Consider the following 23671-nt stretch of genomic DNA (forward strand, 5'->3'; position numbering starts at 1 on the left):
AGAGAAAACCTCTTTCATGGCCATGAGATTTTTTCTAGTAAAGTCATAGAAAAGGCATTTTGTCCATATCTGACTCCCACTGTAGGGCTAACAGTTTCCCTGGGTGGCCCTGGGGAATTCTGAGGCTCATGCAGAGGGGAAGAGAGAGAGGGAAACACACATAGAGCAAGAGGAGCCAGAGAAGGGGGAGCAGAAACCCATGAATAAGAATGCCAGTAGGTATGGATGTGTATGAGGTGTAGGGGTTGCCAGACTGCCATAGCCAGTCCTTGGGACCACAGAGTGAGCCTGCACTTAAGTGTCTTTTCAGATCCAGTTTAGTTTTCTTGGAGGAGAGTCTAAACTTTATACTACTCTGCCAGCAGCAACCGCATTCTCAGCCTACCAGGGACCCTGTGCTCTGCCTGCTCTGCTCTGCAGGCTGTTCTAACATCTCAGAAAGTGTCTCCTCTTCTTAATCTAGAATTCCTTTCTCTCTCACTCACTCTGTTTTGTTTTGGTCTGTTCTATGAAAAACCGTTTCTGATCCTTTAAAGTTCTCCCGTGAACTCTTTATCAATAGCGGGCAAGCTCCTAGAGGGCAGGGATTGGCCCAGCACTTTGGGAATTGCTGCATACAATGGATGTGTTTATTTGTTACTGGGATTTTCAATGGCCCCAGGGCAGTCTGTTTCTAATCGTGTTGGGCCTGTATTTGCTCCCCCTACCCCTTATATTTTCTCCATCTTTCCCCATATCAATCTCAATATCTGCCCCCCACCCCCCACCGCTTTTCTCCCCTGCTTCCCCCTTCCTCCTTCCCCTTCCCTCCCAGATCCCTTTGCATCTCACATAGACATTTCCCACACCTTTGAACCAAGCCTGCTCCTGGCTTCAAAGGCCAACTTCAGGATTTTATTTTTTTTAAAGAAAAGTCTTCACCCTAAGGAGAAAAGGGAACTTGACAGATTCCTCCAAGACCAAATTATATTTTTAAAAATTCCTTGAGAAAAAGGAGAAAGCGGCTCTAACATATTCCATGCCTGTGTACAGGAGTGATGTTAGTGAGCCAACATCAGCAGAACTTGTACTTTGAAGGCTGGACTTGATCTCACCCTCCCTTCCACACAGTTGTGTTTTCCCATAGCCTTGGTCAGTCTCTCCTCTGTGTCTGTTTCAGAATTTTTCCTTCCTACATTCTTTATCTGTTCCCCAAGGTACTGGACAAGTTGCCTTGCACACAGTAGACGCTCAGTTAAGTTTATTGCATGGAAGATGAATTGATTCTTTGGCAGCGGAAAGTGACAGGTGTGATGATATTCTTTGTTCATCACCACAGTCACCAGTGAGTGGCATGAGTAGTAGGCACACTGCTGCCTCAATTATCAGGCCTTTGTCTGTGCCAGCTTTGTTTTCAATTTCAGAAAACTAATCCATTTCCTCAGTTGGGATGGCTAGCTTTCCTTGGAAGTGTATGAGTGCTGAGAGGAACGGATGTCAGTCAGCTCATGGAACTTTTCTCCTCATGTATCTCTCTCTTGGTTCTCTCCCTTGGAGGGGAAGAGTCCCAAAGCATCACCCTGGATTTCTCTGTTTTTCCTAAGTCTAAGAAATGCCAGCAGCTGATTAATTTGATGCAGAGAATAATGCTAAAAGCAGAGAACTGAGTAAGTTAAGCCTTCTTGTGACAATGAGGGCGCACCCCACTGTCATCCTCTAGATTTCATGACATGCCATCATCAAATGGCAGTCTTGTCTTAAGACCTTAGTTTTCCTTAAAAAAAAAAAAGTGAGGGAAAATGGTTTGTACTTTTTCTATATCCTCCTAGTATTCAGCACAACACATTAGTTGATGGCAGATAATTTTGATATCTCAGATTTAGCGGTGAGCAATTTTGCCTGATTGGTAACTCTTTAAACCAGAAGCTAAGTAGGACAGGTGCCATGCATGGTATGGACCACAAATAAAAGACAAATAAAACCTGGTATATACAAATTAACTATTTACTTGAGATCATTGTGAATCACAAATAGTCTTAGCGCTGCAAATTGTAAGTTTTGGTTTCATACGTGATGTTTCATACAGGAAATGGGTTGGTTTTATCATTAAGAAGGGAGTGTGGCTCCATATGTGAACATAAATGACTCAAAGTGCAACAACTCCAGGAATCTTGACACTAGAGAACAGTGGGGAAAAAAAGCCTTCACATACCTTAAAATGAATTACTGGTTAACTATTAATACGCCATGGCCCCGGAGACCAGCATATAACGCTGCTAGATCAATAAGGGTATTTATCATGTGTGAGTATCGATCTCTCATGAAGGAGTGAATCATATTTCACACTGCATATGTGAGTGCAAAAAAAGTAGCAGAGGGATTGGGAAGCCTTATTGATGAACTGGACTGTGGAAAGTAAATGTACAGAGCCACAGATAAGAGCATTAGAATATGAAGTGATGGAATCTGCAAACAGCGTCTTTGCTGATGAATGCCGTTGGTCATTTTTGTAGATATATGCAGATTACATACTTCTCCAGTTCCTTTCCTGGTTCTTCAATCTAATCCTGATCCTTCATCCTTAAAGCACAAATTAGGACTACACCAATAATAACACTTAAAACATCTAACTTCATACTTCCTTTTGCCTCTTGGCAGGGGACCTAGGGGTTAATACCTGTGGTCTTTGTACTTAGTCATACTGGCCATGCAGTTTAAACATCTCTGTCACAGTGAATATTAGGCTTGGGGTGGGCAGGAGGAATCACAGTTGCAGCGAAGGGCCTGATACATATCGGTGCATTCAGCTCAGGTTTATAGAACCAGCTGTCAACTTTTACTTTTTGTGTGTGTGATTTAGAAAGTGATTAGTAGCCGATTAAGAGTTTGTACATGGAAAACCACTTTTGATGATATACATATATATATTTCAAAATGTGTATGGTTAGTTTATATATTTTGTGGCTTATGAATTGGCAATTTTACTTTCTGGCAATTTTACTTTCAGGTTTATCCCCAGTTACTAGTGACACCTGGCTTAATGTACCAGCTTTGAGAGTATCCATTGTCAAAGAAAATGTCTATAGCTACTCTTTTGGGAATTCTGCTGTAGGAGAGATTGGAGAGAGTTGCATATTCTGCATATATTATTTTTTGTCAGTCTGGGTGAGAGCTGTATGCTTCTTCTGAGGCTGAAGTGAGTATCACATGATCACCCAGCAGTTGAATGAGGGTCTGAAAGGGGAGCTGAGTGGGTTCCCTGGTCCCTGGGTGATGGGTGTTAGCAATATTACTTGGTTGTTTGAAGGAAATTTCAAAAACACCAGACATGCCAGTGATTTTCATGAGGTTCATTTTTTTTCTCAATTACTGCAGCCTCCCTGTGCAAGCTCATAATTACCTGTTCAGGCCTGAAATATTTAAAGAGGGACAGAGGGAGGCATCTAAAATGCCTTTCTAAGTGTCCATGAGATTGTATATAGTGTCTCACTAATGCTTATAACTGGGTGGTAAGAATGTCATTCATTCTTTTTCTGATCTAGACATGCATATAATTTATCATTTTGGCAAAATTTTTATTGCTTTCACAATCAGGTAAACAATAAAGACACAACATTGAAAACAAGAATTAGATAAGTGAAAACCACCTATTATGCCACCAAATTGATGTTTAAAATACTCTTACTGTAGCAGCGGTGGGGAAATTGAGGAGCATAGAGTGGCATGTACCTTCTCCAGACATGGCATAGAGTAATGGAATTGGAATTTCTAATCTCATTAGTTGGGAAAAGGAGGAGAGAAGAAAAGAAAGAAATATAATAAAATAAGGACATTACAGTGCATTGACAGGAGCCGAAGGTGAATGGATTTGGTATCCTTTCTGAGAAGAGATGTTAGTGCTGACTTGAAAATGATGCAGTAAAAGTACATTTTGTCATAGATCTCACCCAAACCTTGTACGTTTAGTCATGCCCCGCCGTTACCTGTTAACTTTCTCCTTCCACACATTCATCTGGTGGACACTTTCTGAGCATTTGCTCTGGGCTGTGCATCGATTGTCCTAGGAATTTCTATTAGCTTCTTCTCCCTGCCTACATATGCCCACCCCTTCTCTATGTTTTAAAAATGAAATAACATCTTATTAATCCCTGAAGCTTCTATTTTTTCCCCCTCACATTTACTTGGATGCTAGGCTGGTTGAAAAACTGTTATTCGTTGATTCCCTTTCTGCAGATATTTGCCATCATGTGTTCAGCACTGTGCGAGGCACAGGGCTGCAAGGGTCAGCCAGCAGGCATGGTGTCAGCTTGCTGGATCTTACATTCTGGTGAGACAGAAGGATCATTGCTTCTGTCTCTTTATTGCTTACTTGCTCCCCATCCTCCTGAGGGTTTCTGTTCCTTCTGTGCTAAAACCACAAGGCCCTGAAGACCTACCCTCTGTTGGTCTTTTCCAGACTAGTTTTGATTGATCTTTTAGCAGCAGTTGACACCACGCCTGCCCCCTCTGCAGTCCAAGTCAACTTTGGTCTCTGTGATGTTGTTTTTCCTAAATTCTCCATGACTTTAACCTTGATTCTTCTCTCATAATTTGTTCTTCTGTAACAACTCCCTACTGCTCTCCCCAGATGTAGCCAGCATCTCCCCGTGGTGACTCCTGAATCTCAGCTTCCAGCCTCAGCTCCCATGAGTACAAGTGTTAAGTTTCTCACCTTCATTCATCTCCCCCACTAAGTGTCCCTCTGGTATCATGATTAAGCAGAACTTACCACCTTCCTCTCTTCTACTCCACCTCAGCTTCCTGCTCGCCCTGACATCTGCTTTACGTTTCTTTGCCTTCTCATGCATCTTAATTCCTGACATCCCATTCATCTTCCAATTCTGTTGAGTTCCATCTCTTACATGTCCCTAGTGCAGGTCCACTCCTCTTATATTTGAGTCTTCTAGGTCTCTCCCTGACTACATCAGCATCTCCTTGGTGGATCTCCCTGCCTCTGGTCTCTCCTCCCTTCACTTGTCTTATAAATTACCATCAGATAAATCACCCCAAAGCAAAGCTTTTGCCCTCTCTGCTCCTTGCTCGGAAATCCTCAGTGGTTCTCGTCACACCCTGACAACTGGCCACAGCGTTGGACTGAGGTTTTTCTTCACCTTGCTCCAGCCCACCTTTCAGACTGGACTTCTCTTTCCTTTTTTGCACTCCGCTCTTCAACCTGATGCCTTATCCATCACTCCCAAATTCTCCTTCCACTCTCCTGCTTCCATTTCTTTGTCTTTGTGGCCCTTTTCTCAGTACTCTCTTTTTCTCATTTTTCACTTTTTTCCTGCTTCTCTTTTAAAAGTGCGACTCAGATGCAGAGTTTTCATGAAGGTCTTCATAATTCCTTTCTGGGCTGCAAGTCATCTTTCCAGCCTTTGAATTCTGTAAGAGCTTATGGGTGTTCTTATATGATAATCCTTGTTGTTATTTGTAATCCCATGTCTTCCACCCCGTAGACTGTAGACTCCCGTTGGGCAGGGGCATCCTGATACCTTGCAGCCATTTCAAGCACCTGGACCTACCGAACACTGTTTAATAAGCATCCATTGGAGGGATGATTTAGGAGTCCATTCAGTTGTTTGTCGGAATTGACAATTTAAAGTGTAGACCCAGGGCTAGCAAATCATAGTCTGTGGGCTGCTTTTGCCTGCTGCCTGTGCTTGTGAATAAAGTTTTATTGCAATAGAACTACATAAAACAACCTATATATTCCTCAACTTAAAGTAGTTACTAGCTGACCTTTTACAGAAGTTTGTCTGTCCCTGGTCTCTACTTGAGAAGGATAAGGTATCTGCCTGTGGAAGGAAATGAAGGAAACAATGTTTGCTTAAACTCTTAACCTCTTGCTTTGACTTTCTGATATGTGTGTGGCTACTGCAGTTAAAGCCCTAAGATTCTCTTTATTATCTTATTTAAAATGAAGTACAATTAATTTTGTTGTAAGAATGTTGCAGACAGCCAAATTAACTAGATTTGATCTCAAATTTCTTGACATTAGGATAGGAATTTCTGGGTAGAAGTTACTAGTCAGGCTTTATGTAATTAAAATGACTCTTAGAATGTGTTTGGTATTCTCAGTAAAAATAATCAAGTCAGTCAGTCATCTGTGCCGCCAGAATTATGCCAGCTTCAGGAAACGTCCTTTATTTTGGCTGCAGGAGAAGCAGCAAGTTCAGGTCCCTTGTTCTGTGGCTCTGCAGATCTTGAAGAGGATGGCCATGCATTGCCAAGGTTTAAGGAAAAAGTTTTGTGGATCCTCTGATTAATACCATATTGTCTTTTTTTTTCTTTTAGAGGGACGTATGGTCATCCAGGATATTCCTGCTGTCACCAGCAGAGGGCATGTGGAGAACACACCTGACCTGGTTTCAGACTCCACCTACTACAGCAGCTTTTACCAGCCATCTCTGTTCCCTTACTACAACAATCTGTACAACTACCCTCAATACTCCATGGCCTTGGCTACTGACTCCACTTCTGGGGATGTAGGAAGCCCTCTCGGGGGATCCCCTGTGAAGAACAGCCTTCGGAGCCTACCAGCACCTTATGTGCCTGGTCAGGCAGGAAACCAGTGGCAGGTAAGATGTTACCCAGAGGGTAAACTGGATATGTGAAAACCACACACACACATACACACACCCAGCTGTCTCACATGTGTGTACACATTATATAAAATATGTAAAGAATTTTTCACTCTACCTATAACATCATTTAACCCCAGAGGTAGCAAGGAATTGTAAAGAAATATGCATACATTTGTTTTTCTCTTCAAATTTCACTTTTCTCATTTTTCAGAGTCTTTCTGCATACATACGTGGTTGGCTAAAGTTACATCACAAGTAGCGTATTGTATGAAACCCCACCTCCTCTGGCCTTGTACCTACTTAGAAAATGCAGGTATAGCCTTCTGGGTGGCAGTAATCTTCATGATAATTTTGCACCCTGTGAGGGAGAAATGTTAAAGTCTGGTATGTTTGCATGGAAGAAAGGTAAGAAAAGAAATTTGGTTACTGTCATGCTGGTCTAATGTGGGTGCATTGTTTTTTGTTTGTTCGTTTGTTTGTTTTTAGTTTATTTTTAACATGAGTGTGTTTTTAGTTGGGAATGGAGGGCAGTCTTTCATACTCTTTTTAAAATAATGTGCAATCAAGAGCTTTTAATATTTGAGGTAAAACAAAGCATTTTGCATTATCAGGGAAGGAGAGTTTATCTAGAACTGTTCTGCTCCCTCAGTTAAAAGCATTTACAGGCAGGATTACTATCTTGTGGGAGTGTGTACACATGAGTGCTTGTGTACACACTGCCAACCCCGCTCTGATTCTGCAAGAACTGTTCTTGTTTTGGATGCATTTACCATACTCAGGCTTTCTTAGCTGGGCTTTGATTGCAGCACAAGGCAACATAAATATTTGAGAGTTTAGGCCGAATCTTTGACCTTCTTATGTCCGCTCTTTAAAAGTGTGAGCTGAATTTCTTTCTGAACAGTTCTGTTCCATTTTGCATTTTTTAGGTGTGGAGATGTTGTTAATATTCAAGTCACCCCATTTCTTGGATTCTCTCACTACTTTTAGGGATCTGACTTTTTTGGCATATTAATTAATATGTGAGCTTTAATCCCCTGGGCTATGCATTTTCATGTTTTCCATACATTTTATTTTTAGAATCATAAGGGAGTTTAAAGCATGTTGGTGTTAGAATTGAAAGGTAATATGAGTGTAAAGGAAATGTGATGATCTATGGATCTTCAAGCTAGACCCCTATAGGCCTTTCAGAGTGCTGGTTGAGTTTTGTGATTTGGGGCAGGTTTTAGGTTGATTTCTAGTAGAGACTTTATCTCTGAAAGGAGAAGAAAGTACTTTGTGGTTCTAAAAAACCTAGCTCATCCTGCCGATTCCTCTGACTGCTTCCAGGCTTTAAGGATAAAGTAGGAAAGGTCTATGAACCTGCTGGCCTATGAGAAAGAATAAGAAAGAAAAATCTTAAGCGTTTTCTTAGGGAAAGACAGCTCACAGCTTTACAGCAGAGTCAGTAATCTAAATTTACCATTCTACTTTGTCAAAATCTTTCAGATGGCAGATGATAGCAGATGGCAGATGGTGCATGACACACTAGTTCATTCTTGCTCTACCTGGAAGACCTGGGAAGGGAATGGCAGAGGTATTAGATTTCTTTGGAGGTCCCTTACCAAGGTCCCCTCTTGATAGGATAGCCAAGAGGAGACGGGCTATCTTTCCCTAAGAAAACGCTTAAGATTTTTCTTTCTTATTCTTTCTCATAGGCCAGCAGGTTCACAGACCTTTCCTACTTTATCCTTAAAGCCTGGAAGCAGTGTTGCCTGGTCTTAGAGGGCTGCCTCAGCCACTGTGTGCAAGGAAAGATTCCCCTGAGGGCAGGTTCTTATACCCCCCAGCTTGCAAAGGTGGGAGGAAGAGGCTTGCCCAGACTTTCTTTGTCCTGTGGGGGTTATGTAGTGTTGATGCTGTTCATGCCTTCTCTAGAACCACCACTTTCTAGACTGGAGAGAGGTGTCACTGCCCAGTAGAGATGCTGAGGCATTATTTAACCTATGAGTTCGTTTTCCTGGAGGACTGGGCTTAAGGCCTTCCATTTCCTAGCCAGTAACCGTTGATAATATATTCTCATATAACAAATTACTTTGCAGAAATAGGTCTTTCTCTGCTACCGTGGTTGGTGCCTATTCTTCTTAGTAAATAATAACACCAGTAGTGGTAGTTATCATTTGTTGAGCAGTGAATTTTCCCGGCATGTCTAGGGGGCAGATGGTATTGTCTTCTTTTTCCAGGTGAAGACATTGCACTCAGAGGGCCGACTTATCCATGGTCACACAGCCACCAAACAGGAGAGCTGGAGTTTGAATCTATATCTTTCTGGCCCCAGAGTGTGTTTCTCAGCACTGTCCAGTTATACTTGGTCTGCAACAAACTCAGAGCTGTGGTAACGGCCATCAGTTAAGCACGAATACTGAGGCCCTCTTTAATTCTTTAGGGCTTGGAATTCCTACCTAAGTCTTTTGCTTTTCACTAGGGATCTTCAACATTGCTGATTTTCTTTCTTCACTTGTGGAACTTGGAAATAAGCACAAACTTCTAGAACAGTACTAATGTATGGTTATTTCAGATGACAGAATGGAGCTTCCAGTGCTTTCCTGAAATATGCCATCTTGGCCATTAGTGTTTAAAATATGCTGGATTCCTTGATATTTGGAAGTTGCTTTTTGAATTGCATGCAAATTTTCTATGAATGTAATTATCCGAAAAACATATCTAGGCATACTTGCAATGTGTGTATAACATAAAAAATGATTCTAACAATGGAGATGAGAGGGCTTTACCATATAGTGTCTCCACCCCTTCTAAGTCTGACATTTTATGAGTCTGTGAATTAATCTTGTAACCAAATGTAAGCACAAACTTACAACCTTGTAGTCATGCCCACAAAAATTAGTTTTCTGGGAAATAAACTCTTACATGAAAAATACGACAGCCAACATAGTCATTAGCCATCAGTTTGTAAAATGACAGTCCAGTGATCAGAACTGAAATGGCTCTTACAGAGTTCTAGTTCACACCACTCCCCCTTCCTGCTGCAGAGAAAACTGAGGTCCAGAGCTGGAGGGATTTGTTCAGCACCCACAGCTAGCTGATGGAAGAGCCTGGACTATAAACCAGGCCACTTTAGTCAGGGGAACAATATAGTGCGCTTTGAGGAACATGGAGTCTGGCACTTGAAGATCCATGTTCAATTCTAACTTGCGAATTAACTGTGTAGCCTTGAGCAAAATACTTAACTCTGAATCTCAGTTTTTTTGTCTGAAAAGTGAGCATAGTAGTAATTTCATAGAATTTTTGCATGAAACGTAAGGCAGTATAATAACTAAAGAAGATGATTACTGTGTGTGGAAGTTTCTGTGTATAGCGAGAAGTGTTGTGTCAATGTCAGTGGTAGTGAATTCATTTCATGAATCATTGTTTTCACTTGGCCTTGCTCTTTTCAAAATCTATTTAATGTTCAGCCTCTTGTTCATATGTATTTCATTTAGCTTCCTCAGATCCCGTTTGTAACAAGGTAGGGAATACATAAGGCACATTTTAGTTGTTATTAAAGGACTATGGCATGTAAACGTAGACCAAGTATGAATGTATGTGGAATAATTTTTATCAGGGTTAGGCAAGAATTTGATCCAAGTAGGAAATATAAAACTGAAAGCATAGACAAAGATTATAATGGTACAAATATGTTTATTAAGATGCATATGTTATAAAGAAGTATTAATTAAACAGTGACCATCTACAGGTAATAATTACAATCATTGTTTAAGGGATAGGAACTGGATGGCTCATCTTTTAATCAGAGTTGTTACAGCGGAGGTATAAGGAGCAGCGAGCAGGCCTTGCCCAGTGCTTGCTGTTTCTGCTGTTTCAGGAAGGTGCCTGGCTCTGCTCTTTGGACAATGCCTTCCACTAGGAGGCTAGGGGAAGCTTCCAGGAGAGGGATAGGTGGGGGCTCCCCCTTGTTTGTTGCCATGCTTTTGTGTCTCCTTTGTGGAAGGTGTCCTGCAGCTGCACCTGGAGAGCACACCTGCTAGTCCAGGATCTCCCAACCCCCGGGCTGTGGACCGATACCAGTTCACAGCCTGTTAGGAACCAGGCTGCACAGCAGGAGGTGAGCGGCAGGTGAGCCAGCAAAGCTTCATCTGTGTTTGCAGCTGCTCCCCATCGCTAGCATCACTACCTCAGCTCCACCTCAGATCATCAGGCATTAGATTCTCTTAGGAGTACCAGTTCCTGGTACCAGAAAGTTTGGGGACCACTGTGCTGGTCTCTTCTGACTGGATCTTCCCTTGGTCTGACACTGACTCGACTGGAAAGGCCTGAAACTTAGGCAGCTTCTCCTTTATCTACCTTCTTGACTCTCTGTTGCTAAGACCCTACTTCCCTCCTAACTCTTCACCAGAATGAGTCACCATTTTATGTTATCCTCCTTCCCTTGATGCTTTATGTATCAGTGTATGTTGCGGGAGCAGTGTGAATGTTTTTCAACAAAGAGCGCCTTTCCGATTCCTACAAAAAACCGACTCTAGTGGAGATCATAATTTTTTAAAGCTAGACTTAGAGATTAGTAGTGAGGGTATCTCGAATTATTTGCAAAAAGAAATTATAGAGGTGAGACTTCATGTAATAAGTCTCCCTATAAAATCAAGCAAGCTGCAAATAATTACTGAGCACCTACTAAGTGCAAAACTATATATTTGTATGTGTATATATATATACACACACACATACATACAAATATATAAATAGAGCAGTCTACCAGGTCAGTGCTCCAGAATCCTAAGGCTCTTTTGTGTTAATGCCCTGCATGCTGAGAGCTGCTTTAATCTCTCTAGGCCTGTCTCCAGCCTGTGGAGATTTGTGGCCCAATCATAGATTCCTGTCCTGTTGTGAAACAGGAATAACATTTGTGACACTGGAACAAACTCACGATGAATGGTTGGTTTCACTGACCAGCGGCTCAATTTCAGTTCTGCATTTAATTGCCTGCAAAAGCTGTTTATTGCCTTGTGCACTCCTCCAGGGCAACATTATCTCTTAAATAAACATGTTGTACCAAGTTGACAAGGGAGAGGCGGATATCAAGTGAACAGAAATAAATATGGGAGGACTCAGAGCTATACCTGGGGTCTCCTTTCAGCCCCTGTGGCAGGTGCCCTCTTGATTGCTTTTCAGAGGCTTGTGCCACCAGATGTGTAGAGTCACATTCCTGCCACAGTTAGAATGTGGACAAATGACAATATAGGTGACTTTATTCCTTGAGTGGTTATTTTGGGCTCAGTCTGAAGTGTCTCATGATTTACTTATTCATTTATGATTACATACCTCACTGGAATGCATTCATGTATTAAACATGGAGGTTTAATACATTTAAAACATTAAACATGGAGGTCCTGCTGTGTGCTAGGGATCTACTACTGAACCAAACAGACAAAACTGAAAAAGAGATGTTCAAGGGAAGCTGCTCCTATCACCTGGAAAACTAGAAGGGAAGCTGGGGTCAGTCTAAGTAGACTTGGGTTTGAAACTGACGTAGAGGTGAGACGGAAACCAGATTCTGGTACCTTCACCTTAGAGCACGGAGAAAGGTGTCCCCCGTGAACATTTCTGGGATGGTCCTCCATCTTTGGCAGACTGAGGGCCAGGCAGGGCACTTAAGAAAGCCTTTTGACTGCATGTTGGCTGATGTTCTTGAACCTATAACGAACAGCCGTTGACAGGGGGCTTGTTTTCATACTGCCTCCTTTTATTAGCATGGCTCAGCGTCAGAACAAACTGTTAGCTAAAAAAATGCTGAGAAGCGACTTCATGAGCATGTGCTTTGTGGGAGCAGCCACAGCCCCTCCACTTCTGTGCCCTGGTAGCTTCACATGAGGGTCCAGCAGTGAGAGGCAGTGGAGGGGAGGAGATATGAATTTAAGGTTGAAACCATTCCCAAGGAGACGATTATAATGAACGATTTATACAATTTAAAAACAATTCATTTTAAAATAGTCTCAAATTTAAAAAAAATGATATGTCAGGGAGAAAGCAGAATGTAAAATTAATTTCAATTTTTAAGATGAAGTAGGAGGTTTCAGATAAATATTTGTGCTTTTCTCAGGCTACCAGGCCGCACTGTCAGGTCCCTGGGATAATGTGCATTTGTTCACCTTAAATGTGCATTTGTTCACCTGGGTGAGTCTGGACTGAGAAAGTTTAAGTGACTTGCTTGAGGAATTACAACTGTAACGGAGAGCGAAGCTCCAAACTTCGGCCTTCATACTCTTGGTCAGGCGCCCTCTCTATAAGTAACCTTGGGATCCTCTAGGCTGCCCACCCCATCCCATTGCCCATGTCATCGTCAGGTTAAACTGGCCCTGGCTTCCCTTTTCATTGGTTACTATCTGTTGCTAGACGGACACTGATTGGTATTTTCCTCTAGAAAGAAAAATGGACAAAGATTGCAAGCAGGCACAGAAGAGTTTATAAGAACACATTCAGTTTAAAACATTTAAAGCAATTTTTTTCTTTAGGAAAGAGTAATTAAAATAGATACGGTATTTGACTTAGGGTATTAGGGCTCAAAACCATAATTTGGTTTCTTAAAGAGGAATTATAGAGACATAAATTTCTATTGATTACTGAAAGGATTACAAGTTGTATTGCTATGAAGTGGTGTATTTTGTATCTGGCCACTTTTGTGAACTCTTGTAATTCTAATAATTTTATAATTGCTTATTTGGGGGTTTCTAGTTAGTCATTTCATAGCAAAATGTTGATACTGACATTTTTTCTTCTCCCTAAAAATAGTTCTAATTAATCTTCTTCAAGCATTATTCAGTTTAGGGACCAGTAGTTGATGCCGGTGTCATCTCGTTCCTTTTTTTTACTGGGATTGTGTCTAGCAGTTCACATTTATTCTGTCTATTCTTAGGAATCTCAGGGAAACTTGGGTAAATCCTGGGTTATCCCACAGGTTTGTTTCCATTCTCACAGTTCAGTTTGATCCGGACTGAGGGGAAAACCCTAGAAAAGGCTGGTGTACTCGAGGAACTGCTCCACAATGCGATTGGAGGCAGAAAATATATATATTATCAGTGTGTTGTGAGATTTTTCAATAGCATCAGGTTAGTAAATAATACAGTCATTTGGGGATTCTAATCTGCTTGAAAATTAGATAATTAGGTCACAGTTTTCGAAAGCTTTCAGATTCAATTTGGTTGGGCTAGTGGCCAAAATCTTATCTGTTTTCCTGTTGAGCTTACTTTTTTTCCTGTTAAGTAGATGTGAATATGATGTAAAATTAGTTGCTTATCAGAATGTTTAAGTATGTGGATGAGTGATTATTAAATTTCTTGGGAATCCACATTTCTGTGGCTTAAGTGTCCCTCAGGTGAATAAAGACCAAAATCAAGGCAATGTGTAACAAAAACTGATTTGCTCTTTTTTTTTTTTTTTAAACTCTGTTAGGAATACAATAGTAGAAAAATAAAAAGCACAGAGTTACGAAAAATCTCTACGATATTACAGAGCATGTATAAAAACTCCTTCTTGCATTCATTGATCCTTCATTTATCAAGTGCCAACTCCCTGCCCGGCTCTGAGCTAGAAGTACCAGTACACAGTGGAGTGTATGAGAAGGAGTCAAAGGAAACTCTGAAGTGTGCAGTCGCTATTGTAACCAGAGCCTGTAGGTCTCCTGGGGAGCGCTGTGATGCCTTGTGGAAGAGTGGGCCCTGTGCTGTGCTGTGCTGAGGGGCAGGGTAAGGTGGAGCAAGGACGAATATTTAATCACTGCTGTTGTTTAGAATTGTCATGTCACTGCATGGGAATAATCAAAAGCCGATCGACTTTTAGCGAATTTTATTATTTTAAGAAATTCTTTACAGAGTGCCCCGCCCTTATTGCCTGTACCCAAGACACATTGCTCTTGGTGCCCCCTCCTTGGTGTACCATGACCCTATGGGCATCACCCTGGAGATGCACAACCTCCTGACGGGGGGATTCATAAAAAGATTGAAAAAGGGGAAAAAAGATTACTTCCTCATTTCATTTTTTTAAATCACATTCCTATTTACAGACATTCTTTTTGGCATTTCCAAATTTTTATCAGCTACTAGTGAGATAAGGAAGGCAGGTAATAATAATTCCACGTCTGAGTAAGCAAATAAAACCAAAAAATGTGATGGAACGTTCTCTCTCTCCCTTTCACTCCCTACCTCTGTGTGTGATAGTGGCAGTAGAGGATCTTAAGTTGTTTTTTCAACTTTTTAAAATTTGAAAAGCATAAAATATTTAAAGAATGAATTTTTCTTTTAAATATCAAACAGAATGTTTATGTACTTGAAATATTTCAGGTGTTTAATGGGCAGGTCTTTCTGTCTCCCTCTTTGTTACCATCCCTGTCGTACCTTTGAAAGGGCTCAGAGTTATCTGGTAGCAAACCCAGAAGCGGGGCCCTCAAGTGTGACCACCACACTCTCACTGATGCTCCCACAGTGGGGGGCCTCTGAAGGGAAGGGGGAGGGGAGATGGGACAGGTGTTGAACAGCTTTATGGTGCTAGGCACTTCTTATCTAACATTTCACTTAACCCTTAAACACAGCCTGGTCAGAGATTGTTATCTCTTTACTTAAGATGTTTCTTGGTTTTCTTTGCATGAAGCCTTGAGAGGTACTATGCATTTTTTATATCTTATGATATATCATAACATTTTTTAAGATATGAAAAAAATATTTTCAGAGACTTGACATGTTAGAGTCCTGTATCTTGATAGTATTACCCAAATTTAAGTTACTAAGCATATAGCTCTTAATCTTGGTTGTGTGCCTTCCCAGACACACACACACACACACACACACACACAAATATGCATGCACACACACGCACACACACACTCACATCTCTGTAATTAGGGAAACGATTTTTGGTCCTTCTTGTATTGTGGACTTAGAGGTGGACTCTGTCCATCACAGTTTTGGAGTGAGAAGTGCCTTCCGATGCCACTAGCTGTCCTTGAGTTGGATGTGCTCATCAGCATTCACCAGCTTGCATTTGGATTTTTCATACCAGTTCAGGATAAAGTAATGTTAATGTGTATGTGTGCTTACACTTAGAAGGTGGCCGCAGACAATCTCACCTTGCCCTCCAGGCAGTCTATCATGCTCAGTACTCATAAGATACCCTTCACACTGCTGATTTATGCTAAAAGTATCCTAATGTTTCTGACAGCTCATGTGTGACATGAATATAATCCATATTTCTTAGAGCAGCTAATCCAAGTGGCTTATTTCCCGATACTGCTGATAGGGCTATATCTCTTGGTGTCGCAGCCATTAAGATTCTGATGGTAACATATTGTTTGTGGGTCACTAGTTTTGTCTAAAACAGTAGGTTGGAACAGAGTAGCAAAGGTTAATTAAGTTTGTCCATCAAAATGGGAACAGATATGGATGCCTCTGATACTTCTGGTCCTAAAATCAAAGTTCCCAAATGTGCGGTTACAGGCTTCTTTTCTTCTCATTTTCAGACTATCGGAAAAAAAAAATCTTATTTTATCTCAAAGCAGTGAAAACACGAGGAGTTGTTGAAAGCCAAAGACAGTTAGTAGGTCTTTATAACAAGCAGATATCTTAATTTAAAACCAGGTGGCTTGGGGTTCACTTCTGGGGTTCACTTGTTTTGAATTCTGCCTTCTCTCTGGCCAATCCTCTTGTGAGCAGCCAAATTATCTGATCTTTCTGAGCAGCTTCTTCCTATGTTAATGGTCATTACATTATGAGGACTCTGCGAGCTGACAAGTCTCTATAGTATCTCTCAATAAATGCTCATTTTCTTCCTCTAAATTCTATTAGTCCTGTAGTCAATGACCAATATTCTCTCAGCAGTTATGTTAAGAATGTCACTGTTACAGGCCCCCTCCATCTATCTTAAGAGGTGTTGTATAATGCTTTCAGAGACTTGATGTGCTAGACTGGAGAATCCTATATCTTGATAGTTATTGAACAAATAACATCGTTTTTTTCATGCCATTTTCCACGAGCTCTTTTACTGAAGCTGTGTTTCCTGTTGGCTTTTATGCAAACAAGGCTTGCATTTCTGCCTGGCTCTGCATGACTTTAGTTGGGAAGGTAGAGTTTGTGTTTTAGATTTGTGAATTAGACAAATGTAAGTTTCTGACCCAGAAACTAGCAAATCTTGTATAGATTTGTGATAATGAGGAAGATGTTGGGATAGTCTCAGTTAGAGACTGTCTTCAGAGAGGCCACCCTTCTTTTGTGAATCCTTTGAAATGCATGGAAACCCTTTCAGCTTCCAGGAAAAGGAATCATTTTTAACATGTCTTTTTTTTTTTTTTTACTATGTACATATTTTTAAAGTCCTTGCTTCCTTTTACCTGATTTACATATATCAATGTCTTTCAAACATTTTAGACCAAGACACACAGTAAGAATTGTTTTATATTGCGATCCAGTATATATTTATAGATACATAAACACAAAATGAAAATTCGATTAAAACAGCCCATACCCATACTATATGCGATGGATTCTCATATTTCTGTTCTATTTTATTTTACTAGGTTTCATTCCATTCATTTCCATACTGTTCTTTAAAAAAATATTCTGATTTACAACCGCTGAATTATTTTGGGGCCCACTAAATGATCACAGTGCTGCATTTTGGAAAACACTGTCTGGAAAAATAAACTTTAATCTACCAATACCACCAATACAGATGGTAAAAACAACCAATTGAATGACAGAAGTTAAAAAATTAATTTGGGTTTTTTAAAATGTAGAAATAGTCACATCTTAAATGTTTTTTTTAAAAAAAAGGACAAGCAAAATGGACCACTAATAAATACATATGTAATCCTGATATTATATGGGGTATCCAACCCTTAGAGTTTATACAAGAGTCATGTCAGTCCCTATTCCATGCCCTGTCCAGCATTTCTGATAATTGGGGCGTGGGGAACGCTTGCTTTATGTTCTAACAGTTAGTTTGTATTTCCGAATGAATTCCTTATTTTTCTGTGGTGCATATTATTGTTTTTTATTTTCTAAAAATCTGCTCTGAGCCCCTTTCCTTACATTAGCCTACCCACACAAGTGTTATTTGACTTTTGCTGTGTCACAGGCTTTCTGAAGCTATCGGAAACAGGGTTTACAGCCTATGGAGGGGAGTCGAAGGGAGTTCATAATACAGTCACCAAAGAGAAAGCAAGATGAGCATAGTGGAGGGAGTTGATGAAGTTAGGAGAGAGAAGACTGACGCCCAGATGGACAGGGAGGAAAGTAGGGGCTGACTGTAGCCGTAGGGAATCCGCTTGTGTCACATGACTCAGCATTTACCCTGTTACTCTCAAGAATCTCTGAAATGTGCACATAATAGCAATTATTTTTAGCCTATATATTAAAAGTGATCCTTTCTAGCTGTGACATGTGGCATCCCAGAGGATGAGTGAGGTGTGTATTTGAGGAGGTGAATGGGCACTTGCCTTTCGGGCACAACACCTGTGCAGGTAAGGTCTGTGGGCTGGGACAGCTCTCAGGTGAGCATGGGAAAAGGTATCCCATTCAGATGGTTTGAAAAGGAACTTGTTAAAACTAAAGAAATCCTTTAATGAAGACAAAAGTCAGCCCCAGTCTTCACTCTTAGCATAACCAGGAGACCTAGGGTTCCACATCATGTGAAGAAGAAGCCTGCCTTTTTATTAAAAGGCTTCTGTTTGTAAAACCAAAGGTTTGTCCCAAATATGACTGTTGCAATTTAGAAGTTTGTAAGCAATATGTCAATGCCAAGGAATCTTCACACTATTTGTTTAAATATCAGAGTTTGCAATTAGGAATTTTATCCTATATAATCACTTTTCTCAGGAAGACCATTCTCTTTCTCTGCCAATTCAAATTCTGTGCAGCTGAGGCATGCTTTACCTGGCACAGCTGAGGCACAGCCATTACCTGGATGGAGTGTTCAGTTCAGTGACCAGATTCTCTTCCTGTCTGAAGCTTTAACAGACAACCAATGAATAGTATTTAGGAATTTTTTAAGAAGGAAGTGGAGTCTAACATTTTTATATTTTGTTGGGATTTTGTTGTTACTGTAAAAAAGGGTGACTGAGATATATAAAAAGGAAACCAACTGATGGTTCAGATTTATTGTGTTGTGTGTTCACAACAGTTTAATAAAATAAAACCTGAAGCTCTTAGATTTTCCTTTAGGGTTAATACTAACACCACACACATTCTCTGGGAGTCCAGCTCCCATCCATTGGTCATATCCTGATTTGGAGACTTGGGAGGGTAATAAGTATATAAAACATGTCTCTTGCTTGCCGGCTACCACATGTTAGTAATAATAGTAGTTATAATTCACTAGAATATGGGTTTTTAGATTTTACTTGGTTCGTTTAATTGAAAGGAATAAAAAAATCTTGAGAAGAAACAGGCAGCATTGCATAAATGAAAAAAATTACACCCTTTCAGTAGAACTGAACTGTTCCTTTAATTTGTTTGCACCTTCTGCCCCTCAGTTGAATTTGCTGTTTTAGCGGGAGGCGAAGGGCTGAGCACAAGGGGATGGTAATATTAGGTTATTTTAAAGTAAGCTTCTCAGCCTTGGCACTGTTGAAATGTTGGCCTGGATAATTCTTTCTCATCGGGACTGTCTGATGCATTGTAGGATGTTTAGCAACATCTCTGGTCTTCACTCACTATATACCAGTAGTGTCCCTCAACCCCCAACTATTGTGACAATTGTCTCCAGACTTTGCCAAATGTCCCTTGGGGGACAAAGTGCCCCCAGTTGAGTAATGCTGGTTTAAAGTAAGACAACAAATTTCAAAGCTTTCCTTATTTACCCATTTCATCCAACCTGAAAGTAGCAGGACTGTGATTTTTTTAAGCTAGAAGCAAGAAGTGATTTAGAGTTTTAAATTGCTTTCAGCCACACCTCTTTTTTCTGGGCTTTGCGGGTGAATCATGATTCAGTTTTATGCTTCAGAGGTTTATACATGCACTTAGAAACACATAGAACTGTTCTTATATCCAAGTTGTCACATGGATAGTTATTTCTTGATAATTCTTCCAGTTGGAAGTAGCTCCAGTGATTGATGGCCTCAGTAAGTTCACATCTTAATAACCTCGGATGGAGTTCGACCCTTCGTATCATTTTCTTCTTTTGCTGGAAGTCTTTTATAGCTCAGTGGTCTTGGGGATTCATTGGAGAAATTGAATGTTTGAGTTCAGATAACTCGATTTCTATTTCCAAATAATCCTGTTATCTGATGCTTTCTAAAAGCAGAAAAGGAATTAAGGGGGAAAATAAACATGCACGGATTTGATATTTTGTTTATTTTCCAGTAAGCTTTAGTTAAAAGGAAAAGAAAAGAATTGTACAGTTCTTTTCAAATGATATACACAATGGGATTGGCAGCAGTTGGCCAGTTGATTTGTCAGAGTTAACCTTTCGCATTTTTTAGTTAATACTGGGTATGTTGGGGTGTGGGAAATGTATAGGTAACTCTAGAACACTGGTTCTCCGTCTTGGTTATGATTAGAATTAACCTGGAAGTGGTGGAGCCCAGGCATCAGTGCTGGGTCTCCACCGCTCCTTATTCCAGTAAAGCTGTATTGGAATACAGCCATACCCAGTTATTTACCAATTGTCTGGAGATCCTGTGGCTTACAAATCATAAAAATATTTACTGTTTAGCCATTTACCAAAAAAGTTTGCTGACCCCTGTTGTAGACTCACAGTGAATATTTTTCAAATATTTTCAAAAAGGGGCTTTATACAAAATTCATAGTAAGAAGGGGAAAATCCAGCATTTTGCAGAACCTGCAGGCTCAAATCCTGTCAGTTTTCTTGTATACAGGGAAAATTGAAAAGCATTTTCCTTGAAGATACTGTCACACCAGGAGAAGGTATGACCAACTCAGCACCCAGAGTGGGGAGTCTCCACTATTTATGTTACGACACTTTGCCAGCACTTGTATATTCATTCAGTATTCATTACTTAGACTGTGTAATTGACTTGAGGGAAAGCTGTAGAGGCAGAAATGGCTTTTTCACGCAAAGTCTTTGAGTTTATTACTGCTGCAACAATTCTAGATGGCGGCAGACCCCTGAAAAAATCCTTTAGCTGTGGGGGATCTCATGTTTGAAAAGAATAATGAAAAATTTTAAATTTAAAAAATTTAAAACAATGTTCAGTTCAGGTGGAAAATTGATAATTGTTAACAGTTGGTCAAAAGAGTTTTTTAGAAGGTCCTCCTTTGGGCATAGGCCCCTAAAGGCGCTAAGTATGAGATAAGATTATTTATTCCAGTCCCTTGTTACCAAAGTGAGATTATTGAACCAGCAGAATCAGCATCTCCTGGAAGTGTGTCACACTCTGAGGCCCCCACCCCAGACAGGCTGAATCAGAATCCACTTTTTAACAGGATCTCCAGGCTGTTCATGTACATATTAAGAGAGCACTGCACTGGGAAGCACAGATCTGATTGATAACTGGGTCTGTGCAGTAAAAACATCGTTGATCCCTCTTTAATGATTTCACAGCTCCTTAATGGCTCTCCTGACTTGGGCTCACTCATTAAGGCAGCCAATTTTTCCCCTTTGGCTGTTTCCAAGCATAACTTGCTTGCCTTCTTATTTAGTAAAGATTTATATGATGGTAGAAAATGAAAATTGGGTGATTGAGCTAGAAGAGATACTATTTCATATGCTTCAGAAAAATAAACTAGAAAGGCTAAAGAGAACTTGCCAGATAAAGTTTACTTGAAAGGTAATAATAAAGTGGAATGGAGTCTTCCTTGCTTCTGTAAGAAGAAATCATTCATTCATCAGAGCATATATTTGCACTGGGGAATGGTTGGGAGGGTCAAAAATGAACCCATTGAACATCTCAAATTAGCACATACAAATCAAGGAATGCGGTTCTCTACCAAACAGTGGCATAATATTCAAAGTACATTTCTGCCTATATTATTTGGGAAATTGTCCAAAATTTGGATGTTCATAGACAATCTTGAGGATGTCCAGTATCTAATTTTACCCTGCCATGCTCTGTCAAGTTAGTATTATTTTCTTTATCAGGTAAATGGCTTTCTAGAAGTTTGATTGAAAAATGTGATTTCGAAATTATTCCTTAATTCTTGAACAGAATTGGTGTATCCTAAACATTCGTTTTGATTGGCTTTTTTGGGTAAAGTTAATACCATCTAAATTTAATATTTTAAAAGCAGTATAAATAAAGTCTAGATGTTTTCTTTTCTGTAAAGGTGTAATGTGTTTTATGTTCAGTGTTTGTACCAGGGTCTGTGCAAGAAACAACAATTCTAAGTGTTCGTGGAAGTGGCTAGGAAAATGGAAATGGAGTCCCCTTCTAAGCCTGCAGGCCCTATCTCTTTAGCTTTGAATGAGAGATCTAGAAGCTATATGAACTGCTCCTTACATAAAAGCTGCCCTATGGTCCCAAAGGTCTGATTGTCAGAAAAAATGCATGACTGCTGCATGTCAGCTGCTCACTGCTGCTCAAGGGACAGTGTGTGCTTCCTTCTGCCTTCCCTTTGTCTTCCAGCTCTCAGTCCATGTCCTATTAGCAGAATTCAGATCACCTCCAGAACACTGGTGACAGGAGTCTGGGAAGCAGAGATACCAGATTTTCGTCCCTTGTTACAAGGAAAAGCATAGAAGGGGTGTGGGAATGGATTCTGAGTGACAAAATCCAGCACAGCATCATGCTAATGACAACAGCTTATTCTAATATGGTATTCACATGTCGTTTTTTAAAAAATATTCTCTATATGAACACCATAAAGGTTATAACTAATGCAAGATGCCAGTTTTAAACAGGAAGAAATGTGAAGTTAAATAACTTGCTGTTCCTCAAACAAGCTAGTCAGTGTTACAGTGGATTGTGTTGGCTCCTAAACTGCACTCTCTCGTCTTTCCTGCCCTTTTCTCTTTAGTACTTGTGAATCAAGCATCACATGACCAGATGGAATTTTAAGGGTGCCTTATCAGAGACCCCAAGCTTGAAAAGGCAACCTGTGATGCACAGTTCTAGTGTTTTCAGGGTCAGTACACTGGAAGGCGTATTCATGGTTGAGGATACTTCCAACTTAATAGGCTATTCCCTTCATTTAAAGAATTAGGTAATTCTTGTAATGATTGTAAAATGCAACCTTGGTTTCAATATATTCTTTCTTTTTTCTTAAGCAAATGAAAACCGTGGAGAATCGCCATGCAATGAGTTCCCAGTACAGGATGCATTCTTACTACCCGCCTCCCTCTTACCTGGGCCAGAGCGTGTCCCAGATCTTCACCTTTGAGGACGGCCCTTCTTACTCAGAAGCCAAAGCGAGTGGTAAGTGTCTGGTTGCACAGACTGGATTGGGGTGGAGAGAGGATGAGTATCCAGCACTGGGTGTCTGGCTCTCTAAGGGTTTACCAGTTAGGAGTTGTTGGAAAGTTTATTGTGTGACTCTTAATATTTATGGTATTTTGTTATACAATGATTTTGCTTTAGTAGATTCTTGATATCATGTTTCTTTTTTCTGAATACTCGGAGCAACAAGAATAAGACCAGATACTCTCATTAGAAGCTAAAAATGTGTTTTCCAGAGGATCGCTATGAAATATAGGGGCACTTTAAATGTGGTGTGAGTCTTGATATTTTTGCTAAAGTGAATTTCTGTATATTGAGTACGCATTTCCCAAAACTTTTCCATTTTAAATTTGAAGGTGTATTTATCTTTTGGGGGAAGAAATAAAATAACATAATAAAACATTTTTGAGTACAATAGATCTGAGAGTTTATGTAGTAGCATTGCAAATAACTGATATGATGGCTTTAAAATAAAAAATGATTGTTTAATGAACCAAAGCACTTTGAAATACACAATTGCTCACTTCAATTTTAACCTTCTCCTCAACATTTACACCATGATGATAGACAAGCCTTTTATGGTGCTATGTTTCCAGGCCCTCTTTTTCAGTTCTTTATATTTAAGCATCATCTTTTGAACTAGGAAAGTGAGAAACATATACAATTAAGGCAGTAAGTAGAAATCAGGGTAATAGTGAAT

The 23671-nt window shown here is 40.2% G+C and overlaps 1 protein-coding gene across 1 annotated transcript in view; it reads left to right on the forward strand.

The window, feature by feature from the left end:
* DMRT1 (doublesex and mab-3 related transcription factor 1) overlaps positions 1-23671 on the forward strand; it is a 93192-nt gene that overhangs the window by 25072 nt on the left and 44449 nt on the right. The window contains exons 3-4 of the mRNA XM_011379106.2: positions 6313-6596; positions 22803-22950. Of these exons, the coding sequence (XP_011377408.1) occupies positions 6313-6596; positions 22803-22950 (432 nt within the window). The remainder of the gene's footprint in view (positions 1-6312; positions 6597-22802; positions 22951-23671) is intronic.

Source organism: Pteropus vampyrus, unplaced genomic scaffold (assembly GCF_000151845.1).
Source record: "Pteropus vampyrus isolate Shadow unplaced genomic scaffold, Pvam_2.0 Scaffold354, whole genome shotgun sequence".
Taxonomy (NCBI): domain Eukaryota; kingdom Metazoa; phylum Chordata; class Mammalia; order Chiroptera; family Pteropodidae; genus Pteropus; species Pteropus vampyrus.